Source organism: Alternaria novae-zelandiae (genome assembly GCF_023758075.1).
Source record: "Alternaria novae-zelandiae strain BMP 2774 chromosome Unknown scaffold_23, whole genome shotgun sequence".
In the NCBI taxonomy this organism is placed as follows: Eukaryota; Fungi; Ascomycota; class Dothideomycetes; order Pleosporales; family Pleosporaceae; genus Alternaria; species Alternaria novae-zelandiae.
The window spans coordinates 43,956-55,160 of NW_026056983.1; the positions used below are offsets into that span (position 1 = coordinate 43,956).

At 53.5% G+C, this 11,205-nt stretch overlaps 4 protein-coding genes across 4 annotated transcripts; 2 read left to right on the plus strand and 2 right to left on the minus strand.

Annotated features, from left to right (window-relative positions):
* Positions 1-1,205: 1,205 nt before the first annotated feature.
* J4E88_009175 (uncharacterized protein) lies at positions 1,206-2,479 on the plus strand (the record flags this gene model as incomplete). The annotated part of the gene is given in 2 exon segments (XM_049402780.1): positions 1,206-1,211; positions 1,229-2,479. 2 exon segments carry the CDS (start codon positions 1,206-1,208, stop codon positions 2,477-2,479), a joined length of 1,257 nt encoding a protein of 418 aa, XP_049251268.1.
* Positions 2,480-3,782: 1,303 nt separating this feature from the next.
* On the minus strand, positions 3,783-4,187 carry J4E88_009176 (uncharacterized protein; the record flags this gene model as incomplete). The annotated part of the gene is made up of 1 exon (XM_049402781.1): positions 3,783-4,187. One exon carries the CDS (start codon positions 4,185-4,187, stop codon positions 3,783-3,785), a length of 405 nt encoding a protein of 134 aa, XP_049251269.1.
* Positions 4,188-4,647: 460 nt separating this feature from the next.
* Positions 4,648-5,743, plus strand: J4E88_009177 (uncharacterized protein; the record flags this gene model as incomplete). Its single annotated transcript, XM_049402782.1, has 5 exons — positions 4,648-4,653; positions 4,702-4,717; positions 4,775-5,095; positions 5,139-5,407; positions 5,459-5,743. The coding sequence occupies 5 exons, from the start codon at positions 4,648-4,650 to the stop codon at positions 5,741-5,743; spliced, it is 897 nt and encodes a 298-aa protein (XP_049251270.1).
* A 1,498-nt stretch (positions 5,744-7,241) lies between these two features.
* Positions 7,242-10,084, minus strand: J4E88_009178 (uncharacterized protein; the record flags this gene model as incomplete). Its single annotated transcript, XM_049402783.1, has 5 exons — positions 7,242-8,438; positions 8,487-8,844; positions 8,896-9,176; positions 9,224-9,540; positions 9,592-10,084. 5 exons carry the CDS (start codon positions 10,082-10,084, stop codon positions 7,242-7,244), a joined length of 2,646 nt encoding a protein of 881 aa, XP_049251271.1.
* Between the last annotated feature and the right edge of the window lie 1,121 nt (positions 10,085-11,205).

Genomic DNA, 11,205 nt, shown 5'->3' on the forward strand with positions numbered 1-11,205 from the left:
TGGCACAACCCAACTCTTGTCGCACCCAACATCGTCGTATCTCAAGACGCATGCGACACGGCAAATGACCACCCTTGATCGGTATGAGTTTTGGAACACATCGTGGCCCCAATTCCACCCACAGCATACCATCGGGTCGATATAGCCTGTTATTTCTCAGCCTTCCGCCGACGCAACAAGGAAGTGCAACCAGGGATTACGCTAAATGCAAAGCGCTGACGCTATTCCCATGGGTCAGACTTTAACCTAGCATGAAATCGCGCCCTACTTGAGATGCGGCTCTGCAACTGCGAGGCATTCAAAGCCCGTGCTTTCTGCACATCCAGCGAGCAGTATTCTGCAGCTGACTTACGCCACCTACTGTTAGCTTGAAACCTTTTTCTTGTCCAGATCTCAAGATCTTGCTTCTTCTTAGCCAATTACTCGTATGGAAATTCGCTCACGTGCCCTATTTGCCTTGTCTCTATACATCTCTATCTCGTTCTATGACGACTTCCCTTGATCGACTACCTTTTGATTTACTCTTCTGTATCACCTTCGATTTGGATCTCGAGGACATCGTTCATCTCAGCCAAACATGTCGACACTTAAGAGCCGTACTAGACGAAAGGACAGTTGTCAGGCGTGCTGTCGAGGTCAGATGACGCCAAACGGTCAATCTGCTTACACCAAAGGCTGACGCTGCTTATAGATCAACTATCCCCACACCGAGGAAGCGTCTTTAGCCCGAACAGAGAAGATTACCTACAAGCAAGCCTTTCAGGCTATTTATGACAGAAGACATGCTTTGTCAACTGCGCACCCGTTTTCGGCTCGCGTTTTGGGCCAAGGAAATAACTTTTTGTACCGACAGGGGACTATATGTGTTTTCGACGCTGGGGTGATCCACGTCACGGATCTCAATTCGCAGACAGAAGCTATTCGTCTCGATCTCCGAGCTATCATCCGGCCTATCTTGGAATCGAAGTACAGAGCTTTTGGTAATATCAGCGTGCGCTTACTTTACTATGCTGATGAGATCCTCTCTGTGCATGCTATACCAAAGTACAACTCGGATGACAGCCATATATTCGCCATCAACACGGCTGCGAACCTTGCGGATGGGCAAAGAGTGATCGAATCGGTGCGGCTAAGCGAATGCTCTAAGCTTTTTGTTAGACATAATAAGCATTGTTTATACTACGGCACACATACTGGAATCGGCGATGACGGTCATCACAAATGGGAGATTGAAGGCATCTCACTCCATGAAGACTTTCGGATAACCGAACGCGAAAGACCAGTACTGCTTGATAAGTTTCACGGATCTGATGTCGGCTCCACCATCGCATTCGAAATCCACAACAACTACTTTTACGCTGTCTCTAACCAGGGCACCTTTGAAGTTGAAGAGATCGATTATACTTCTTTCTACCATGTGGTCCGTTTCCCACTGGACAAACCAGATGAGGTTCAGAAAGACGAGCGCCTCTTTCGTCGACAGCACAAGCAAGGACCAATCCACGACTCATGGACCGATCTTGCACTACAGCTTGATGAACGTACAAACGAGACGGTGATTGTGGAATCGCGTCGAGAATGGGCCCAAGCATCTTCTCGCCAGTCGCGCACCTTCTACGTCACTAAGATGGACTTTCAAGAAGAGGACGATACCGATGAACCATCAGATGAACTACTCGGACCTGAGGATGATCTCTTCCTCCCACTCATAGATTCATCGAACAACCCCCAATGGAAACCAACACCCGATCTCTACAGCTGGAGCCAACACCCTGAGTTCTCCCCCACAGATCCTTCACCCCGTTCCTTCACCCTGTCCCGAACAAAATTCCGAGCCTACAGCTACCCATGCACCTCCTTCGTCGATCTAGTCGAAGACGACCGCTGCTGCAACAACCCCTCGCAAGCGCCATGCCTCAGACTGCGAATAGGATCTCGCCGCGAACTAGGTCTCGCCTTCACTTCCACTCACAACAGCACCAGCAACAGCAAAGGAAAAGCCCCCATCGACGACACCAAGCCCTCCTTCGTGGATACGCAAACAATCTACCGCCAGTCGCCCGTCCGCATGTGGCCCCCTCCCTCGTCGCGCTGCGCCTGCTCAGCTCGCCTCCACAGCATACTCAACCCAACACTCCCCACCATCAACTCATCATCATCCACCACACGAAGCGTGACCGGCGTCCTCGACTCCCAACGCCTAGTCTTCATGATCAAACCAGGGCGCTCTTACGGCTCCAGCGAAGACAACACATCAGGCAGCATCGTAGTCATAGATTTCTGCCGTCCGCTCACATCTGCGAACACCGCACCCTCAGCATCAAGCTCATCGTCACTAGCGCTGCGGCCATCGTCGCTGGCACGCTGCGATAGTAAGATGGGGGATGAGTTGGTGACGCCAAAGAGGTGTGTTGACCCGTTGGTCTGGCATTGGTCGGATGATTCAAAGGGGCGCTGCAGGCGAGGCACGTGTCAGTGAGTGGTTGGGGAGAGTTTGCCGTGGCCTTCTACAACTGGTAGGAAGTAAAAGGCAGTGAGTAAGTGAGGCGACGAACGAGGGAGTGGAAGGTCGCAGTTCGGTGCAGAGGTGTTGAGCCTCACAGTAGGCAAATGGTGCGCAGACCAGGTTTGTATCGGTTTACTCGGGGGTTCTATTATGTTTTTTTGCCTTGCTGCACGTTCTTATACGATGCAGGTTATATGTATGTGCATATGCACGCCCTTTCATCTTCTCGGGCTCGTTTGGGGTGGTTCCGGTGAAGGACCCCGCACGAGGCTGCGTTGGAGGAGATAAGGGTTGCGAGCACGCCATTGTTGTTTGGTATTTAAAAGTGTGTTGTTGGTCTTTTTTATTTATTGCAATACTCATATCGTTGCTCGAATCTGTTACTTTGGTGTGGTGTTGCCGTGCAATGCTGTTGAGATGCTACACGATGGTCGAATTGAGACATGACCAACAAGACGCGCTCGGTTCTCACTCAAGTAGCTCTTTCCACACGCGAACTCACGGGCAACGTCGTATGCCTTCCTTCGCAAGCATAGCAGAAGCGAAGCTTGACAATCGATAACGCATACGACATTGGACAAAGTGTCTTGATTGGTCTATACTATATGCCGCATCCGCATGCGTAGTCCATCTAAAAAGAAATGCTGCCAATGCCCAAAGCGCTCGTTTGCTATTAAGTCTAGACTCGAGGATCGCGACATGTGAAAGGGAAAAAGAAATGATGACAAAAGTGACGGTGTGATGTTTGTTTCGCCGTGGAACTCCAAGCTATGAGATAGATGATGTATGGGGGAGCTCGGTTTCTCCAAGATGTGCCTGGGCAATGACACAAAGGGTGGCCACTGTATTCTGACAGCACAAAATACAGTGGATTACTCAACGTGTCTGATACCCAAGGTACAACTGTCAAGATACGAGCTCCGTGGTAGGAAAAGGTGCAAAGTGGACAGAACAGCCTAGTCGGTCCGATAGTGGAGAAGTATGTACAATCGAAATGAAGTAGCCGCGGTAAGAATATCGGGCAGTATAGTCGGTAAACGCAGCGGTAACGCGTTTCTACACCGCAGACGCAAGCGAAAGGTATGGCGAAGAAAGTTTCCGGTGAGAATGGTGGAGTGATGACCTCGCGGAGTTTGAAGACTTTGATGGACAGACCCACTCCATTGGAAGCATGCACATGTAAAGTAGACCGCTCACGGCCGACTTTGACCGGCAAAATGTTTTCGCGGTGGTGTTTGTCGTGTTACGACGGATCTGTAGCCAAGTCGTATAGAAATTATAGTTCCATTCCGTCGAGATCTCGCATCACACACGCCATCTGTGCCCGTTTCGCAGCCTCAGCAAGCAGCGCAGCCTGGTTGAGGTAATTTGTAGTCTCAGCAGCTGTCTGGCCGGCTCCCGACCTGTTCGGTTGGTACTCGAAGCTGTTCTGCCGTTGGGCCTGCATGCGAGGCTGCTGCTGCGACTGTTGCGACTGCTGGTTCAGGGAGCCAAAGTACTGGTGGTTCTGGGGGCTCGTGGACGGCGAGACGGGTGGTGCAGATTGCGTCGAGGAGCGTGAGGAGGCGTGGCTTGAGGCGGAGGTGCTGGTGTAGCTTGCGGCTGGGGTGCTGGAGGACTGGAGGGCAGAAAAGGCGGGTCGGCTGGGGGCGCCGTAGTGTTGTTGCGAGTAGTTGGACATGGCTGCGGGAATGGCTGGTAGGGTCGTGGTGGAGTCTTTGAAGTCTTCGATGAGGGCGAGGAGGAGCAGAGGAGTGGAAAGGGTGTACACAGTGGTGAGGCGAGGGTATGGGTAAAGTAAATATGGACCCGTGGTAGCTCGATATTACCCTGTATTGGCGATCTTCTGCGCGTCACCCGGAACAATCCCAGCGAATTCGTCTAGACGTGTGCAATAAAGGCTGAAGTCGGGACAAGGTGAGGCAAAGCAGGATACAGGCAAAAGGAAGGTGGAATCGCCTGCAAGATAGGCACCACAATCCATGGCTTTACTTGGACCGCGGCTCAGACTGCTAGCTCGTGAATTTCGTCACAGGCCAATCTGATCTGCCGACGCTTGCCATCGCATCGAGACGCCAGGTCTCTTTAGTTTTACGCGGATTGCCTCTTGCAGGCAAAGCATTGCTCGCCCTACTCGCATCATGCCCGTAAGTCCTCGTTGAACCTTCCCCAGACTCGCCTACTGACCAGGGCAGCTCGTTTTAATTTCAGGTTCCACCTTCCCCTCCATGCTTTTCCCCCCGCCATTGAGCTAACCCACAAACGAAGGCTTCCCTTCCGCGGGCAAGACGACCAGAGCCCTCCAGCTAAAAGACTACTTCGAGGCCAAGATCGCCAGTTCGCCTCCTGATGCGCGCACTTCCCGCCTAAAAGTCCACCTCATCAACGACCAGTCGCTGGGCGTGTCGCGCGCCGTCTACCATACCGCCAAAGCCGAGAAGGATGCACGTGCGGAAGAATATTCCGCCGTCAAGAGAGTCTTGTCGCGCGATGACATCGTTATCGCCGATGGCTTAAACTACATCAAGGGTTTCCGCTACCAGTTGTACTGCGAGGCCAAGGCCCTGCAGACTCCAAGCTGCGTTGTCAGTATACCGTGTGCGCTGATGGGATGCGCGACTGACAGTCCTAGAGCTGCACATAGGCACGCCCGCCGAACGATGTCGCGAGAACAACAAGAAGCTCTTGGCGGATAAAGATGCCGACGGCGGCTATGAGGAGGAAGATTTTGAGAACCTCATCTTCCGGTACGAGGAGCCCAATGGTATGACGCGATGGGACAGTCCGCTGTTCATCGTCGTCGAGGAGGACGAGAAGCCGCCGTGCGACCAGATATGGGACACCATAGTCAGCAGCGATGGCAAGATGAAGACTGTCAAGCCGAACCTTGCAACCGTGCTGGTGCGTACTCCAGTTCTTCTAATGTGTTGAGATGCCTCTAACACACAGCAGAAACCAGCGACAGAGCAGAACTACCTCTACGAGCTCGACAAGACGACCTCCGATATCCTCGCCCAGATAATGGTCTACCAGAAAGACCACCCAGGTGAAGGGGGTGGAGAGATAGCCGTTGCCGATGTCGAGAAGCCCATCGAGCTCCCTGCGACGCCAATGACACTCCCGCAACTCCAGCGCATCCGCCGCCAATTCATCACCCTGAATCGTCAACACAGCTTCTCCAAAGCACGCATAAAGGAGGTCTTTGTCGACTACCTCAACGCCGAGTTCCTGCGCTAGACTGGCGATGTCGGAGCCATATGGAGCAATGTGTCTTCGGACATGCTTTCATGCATCGCGACAAGGGAATGTCAAGGGACGAACGGAGAGACTGGATGTCGATAGCTCAGCGGATACTGACATGTTGGCACAATTCTCGAACGTTCTCCCAGCGACGACGCATACCACCTCTCCGAATTCTCCCGACCACACGATACCCCTCAACACCAGCTGTACGCCATAACCACGTTCGCAACGATGATTGGCATTCCAGTCTCTGCACTTACCACAATATGGTGTGATCCACCCCGCATTTCCAACGCCCACGCGCTACCTGCTCCAAAGGGCCGACCCATCACCAACATCAATCAGGAATAAGGATGAAGCCTGTCGGACCTGTCAGAAGCGAGTGACAAAACTTTCTCAGTCTCTTTTTGTGATTGGCTACAATACCCCGATTAGCTCCAACTCCTCTATACGAATGTAGAATATGTACATCATGGGAAACAGATCGCGATGTATGACGTGTTGCGTAGACTCCGATCAGGAAAGCCAGCCAAGGACCTTCCCGTCGATCATGACGCTGTGCATGGTGATGTCTTGACCAAAATCCCTTCTTACGAGTACGGGGCAGCCAGCAGTCGAACTGAGCTGAGCTGAGGTGATTCTATGCAGGCGCCCCATTACGTGCTATATACTCAAAGTCATCTCTTACATCCATCCATCCCTAGCGCTACGCCACACTATCTGCCCCAACTACCGTGTCATTTCAGGTTCTCCCATGTGCCAAAGCCATGGCGTTAATAGGCGTCTGTCTCAAGCAACACCGATTACGCAGTATGCCTCCGATCGCGAAACCCTTGCATCGTCATCCCCACAACTCCACTTTCCCAAGCAAAACAATGCAAGTCAACGCAAGGGCCAAAGTGGAAAGCTGACGCTGGAATGGGCTGAGGCTGACACCCCCCGCATATTTCTCCACGTGCGAACCATGTGGGTCGCGCAGTGGGCTAGCTGGGGTGCGGGGTGTGTATGTAGGGGTGTAGGTAAGGGTTGTCTTGTGGTAGTAGGAGGGTGTGTGGCTGGAGACGCACGCGAGGGGAGAGGTATAACTTCCTTTCATCCGGCGAGGTTCATCCTAGGGCGGGAAGTGCCGACAATCGGAGGTTTGGGGACATGGTGATGTACGAAGAGCGAGATCAGAGGCTCAAGGCGATGTAGAAGCGACCTTACGAAAACAAATGAAGGTAGTGAGTTGGAAATGTTGAATTAAATTAACCAAGACTATGTACAAAGATTTCCATTGGAAAAAAAGAAAGTAGCTCGTCCCTCCATCCCAATTCCCATCGTGACTCTCTTTCGCTCAGGCCAGAAGCGTGGTATCTCAAAAGCAGCAAAAGCTCAACCAGACCTATATCGTCAACAGGTGAAGAACCCTCAAACCTATGCGCCAGACACCCAATCTCCGTTTGTACAACCCATCATAATCATCGTGATATCGTCGACTCTACCACCACGTTTACAAACCACAGTAAGTAGCATCCAATCCCGTCAACCCCGTCGTGCTGTCGTAGTCACCCGGAATCATAATACCAGGATACAATCTATCGCTACCAGGCGTAGACCCGTAATCACAAGCCCCGGTGCTGAATTCCTCGCCACTGGTCAGGCTCTCATCGCTGAAGCTGAGGACGCTTTGAGGTGGTGGGGCTTCGGAGCTGTAGGCGCTCCAGTTCCAGACATTTGGCGACCATGTCACGTTGCTGTTGTCTGTGTTGGCGGATTGCGGGGCTACGTCGACGAGGGCGTCGGCTGGAGGGCCGCCGTAGATTGTGTCGTAGATGTTTGTTTGGCCGTTGTCTAGGGAGGAGAGGAGACGCTCCCAGTCCGAGGTCGAGACTTCGGTTTTGATGCCTTGGTTGTTTTGGAGGGCGTAGCTGGCGAGTGGGTCGTTGGCGAAGGAGAGGTAGTCGATGTTGCGTTGCTGTTGCTGCTGCTGTTGTTGCTGGTGCTGAGGTGTTGGCTGACTTGGGCGACGCTTGTTTGGCATCGAAAAGGATGCACGATGTGACAGCGGGCTCAATGTTGGTTCTGAACGAGCGACAGGAGGCTCGGATCGAATGGACGACAAGCTTGTCAACGAAGCATTAGCATGCGCACCCACGCTGGGCGAGAGGGCAGGCAAAGTCGCGCGACGAGGCTCTTGGTCTTGTCGGGCATTTTTCATCATGCTTGGTGAGAAGCGGGCTGCAAGAGCCTTGAGCGACTTTTGGGTAGCACGGAAGGTATCCAGAGGCGCTCCCATGTGGCCCTCTGAGTTGTGTCGTGATAGAGGTGGGGCTGGCATTTGCTCCACCTGAGGAACAGCCACGATGCCGCAGCCCACGCGACGGAACTCGGCATAGCCAGCAGCATTTCCACGCTCAAGCATGTCCATTACAGAACATACCAGGCGGTTGCTGTCTTTGATCAACTTGCCCTCGCGAGCTAGCGTCAAGGTCTGGAAGAGCAGGCCGAAGCCGGCTTGGACGAGAACCTCATTGCGATTGAGGCAGAACGAGAAGCTGAGCTTGCGCTCGTCGAGGAGTTCGACAATCTGCACAATGTGCTTGCAGGCATCGCCAACGGCTACAACGGCCGACGAGCCCTTGTCGCCAAGATTAGCAACAACGGCTGGGCGGTATACAAGCGCCCTAATGTGGTGGTAGACGAGAGACTAGGCTTGTCAGCATTCGGTAGATGTACCAGGAATTGAAAGACATACCAAAACAGGTGATCTGCTGCTGGTGACGTTGGTGCTTGGCTTGTCTTGCGCAAACGTCAGCTTGAGGTGAGGCGCAAGGTTAGCCTGCCAGTCTTCCAGCTCGTCGGAGAGCGACGCGATGGTGCGGAACGAAATGTCATGTGATGCCGATCCGGGGTAGAGGTCCGTCAGCACCTTGGACAGGATGCGCGACAGGCGGAACAGAGCCAGTGCGCTGGAAAGTTTGGTGTACTCGCCGGGCAGGGTCGGCAGGAACCCCTTCTCAGTGACGTATTCGTCATCGGCATCTACCGGATACTCGCAGTGCACATCTTCCTCTCGGATCAGCTTCGGTAGTCCGAGGTGTGCAGCGGAGAGACTAGGAGCGGTCAGTAAATGTAACGGCGGGGTTCGGCCGAAGGCTACTTACCAGTCGACTGTGTACAGCGACCAGAACAGCTTCTTGCGCGTTTCGCTCGTCAGTGCATCGAGTGCGAAGCGCTTCTGGGATTGATGTAAGCCAAGACGTTGCGACAGGCCGACAGCCAAGCCCTTGTACTTGAGCACCCGCGAGTAATCAGCCCTCAGCAGGCAGAAGATCTGGGCAAGGACAAGGCACTGCAGCGTTGCGACGTCATTGTCCATCAAAAAGCTCTCGACAGCGCTCTGCCACTGAGCCTCGAAAGACTCTACATCTTGACCGTCGCGTGGCTGGACAAGTTAGCATTTTACTAGACATGGTTGCGAGGTTTACATACGTCGCTTGACAGCGCGGCAATGCCAAAGACCAAGTTGAGTTGCGCAATCGACTTCTTGTCGCTCATAGTATCCGGGCTAGCCACATACTGCTCGTATAGTGACAAGAAGGTCGGGCGATGGAGAATCGGGAATAGAGGAGCCCATTCTTGGAAGAAGATGTTGATCATCTGATCTGAGACAAGACGTGGAGGGGCCTTGAAGGAGACAATGCGCTTGGGATGAGTCGAAGTCGGTCTTGCTCCAGCGCCGAAGAAGGCGCTCGAGTTGATGTCGGTGGAAAGTCTGCCGGTCTCTTGTGCTTTTTGCTTGAAAGCCTCTGTAAAGTGTTAGACGCGCTGCACGTCACTCGACAGAACGTGTTTCTTACCAACAAGGGTTCGTCCACTCGAGCTGCCCACGAAATACGAATCTCTGTTCAGGTCGTCGAGCAGAAGCGGTGCCTGCTGCACCTTGAACGTCTCTTCTTTCTCTTGTGATTCTTCTCGCACGTCAGAAGAACCCGGAGAGTGTATGGATGGTCGTCTAGCGGTCGAAAACGCTGCTGGCGAGCGCGCGTGCATGCGTGATAGCATGTCAATCTTTTCGTCTTTCTCGTCAAGGAGATCCTTCAGGTCGCGAACCTCTGCCTCGAGTATGCGTACGCGTTCTTCCAGCGATTCCGTGTATCCTCTGGGAAATGCGCGTCGACTGAGCTTGTCGCTCGTCTTGCACTCGAATCCGACATTGGTGCATTGCGTGCAGCTGGGGCGGATGCCGTCGCATCGTATCTTCTTGGAGCGACATCGGTCGCAGGCTTGGGCGATGCGGCTCTGGCAGGCGGAGCCGACTTTGATCACTTTCATGGGGAGTATTCCGGGCATTTTGGCGTCGTTCGTTACGCGTCGTCGGCGGTGTCAGGTGGTATTCGTCCAAGGCCCAATGGGCGATCACTGATAGGTCGTGTCACGTTCTGTCATCCGCTGCTCCGGTACTCGAGTATCGTGCGGGTATCGTAGTTGGATTTTGAGTATGTGGTCGCCAGGCGTATCACAACTTGAATGCACAAGGGCAGAGCAAAAGCAGTCAGGGCGAGTGCGCAAGTCAGACGGGCGAGGAGGGTTGGCGGAAGAATCGGGGACGGCCTGGCAGATGTAAGCTGCCACCTGCCACCCTGGCTTAGTCTTTCTCTGGGGAATTTGTGGGCGGCTGCGGGGCGACAGGCGCCATCCCACAAGGGATAGCACGAGCAGCACATCTTTCGCCGATACTTTCTCGTCCACGCCTGTTCACTAAACCTTAAACCTGGCTTCGCTGCGATCAGCGCGCGGGACTCGTCTGCTTGTCAGAATTACGACGGCCTTTCTCGGCACTCCTCACCAGCCTCTCACAACGGTGACTAGAGCTTTCTGCGGGGTGGTGGCTTCGACGACGGTGAACACCCACGCTCAGATCATGCGAGGACGTCGGTCCGATTGCTGTGATTGAGCCACCCATCACTCCCTCAATTGCAACCTGCTCTAGCCATGTGCAGCGTCCGAAATATCGCGCCCGTCTTAACCGGATGGGCATCGTCTACAAGGGCAGCTAGCAGACAGCCATTCGCTAATAGCCGCAATATTGGCTGTCCGTGTGACTCCAACTCATCAGCGCACTCTATGTGTCACATTCTAGAAGACAAAAGGATCATCGTCCCTGTCGACACGGAACGCGCAACCTGTATACTCTGTCAATACAGGCTTAAAAGGCGGTTGTATCGACCAGGGACGGATGATGAGAGTGCACTGAGTGGGCGGCGCGGCACGCCGCTTATCTCGACTAAGCCACATTGCGACCTGCAAATCAATTCTCCTAGACGGGATCAATGGCATCCTCGCGTGTCTATGATGGCTATTTAGCCGGACCCTGCGTGTAAGGCTGAAAAAGCAATTGATGGATGTCTCAATTATTAGACAGTGGCTGTTCGGCAGGCCGGCCATATGAGCCGTCCGTGCCACATTGTTCG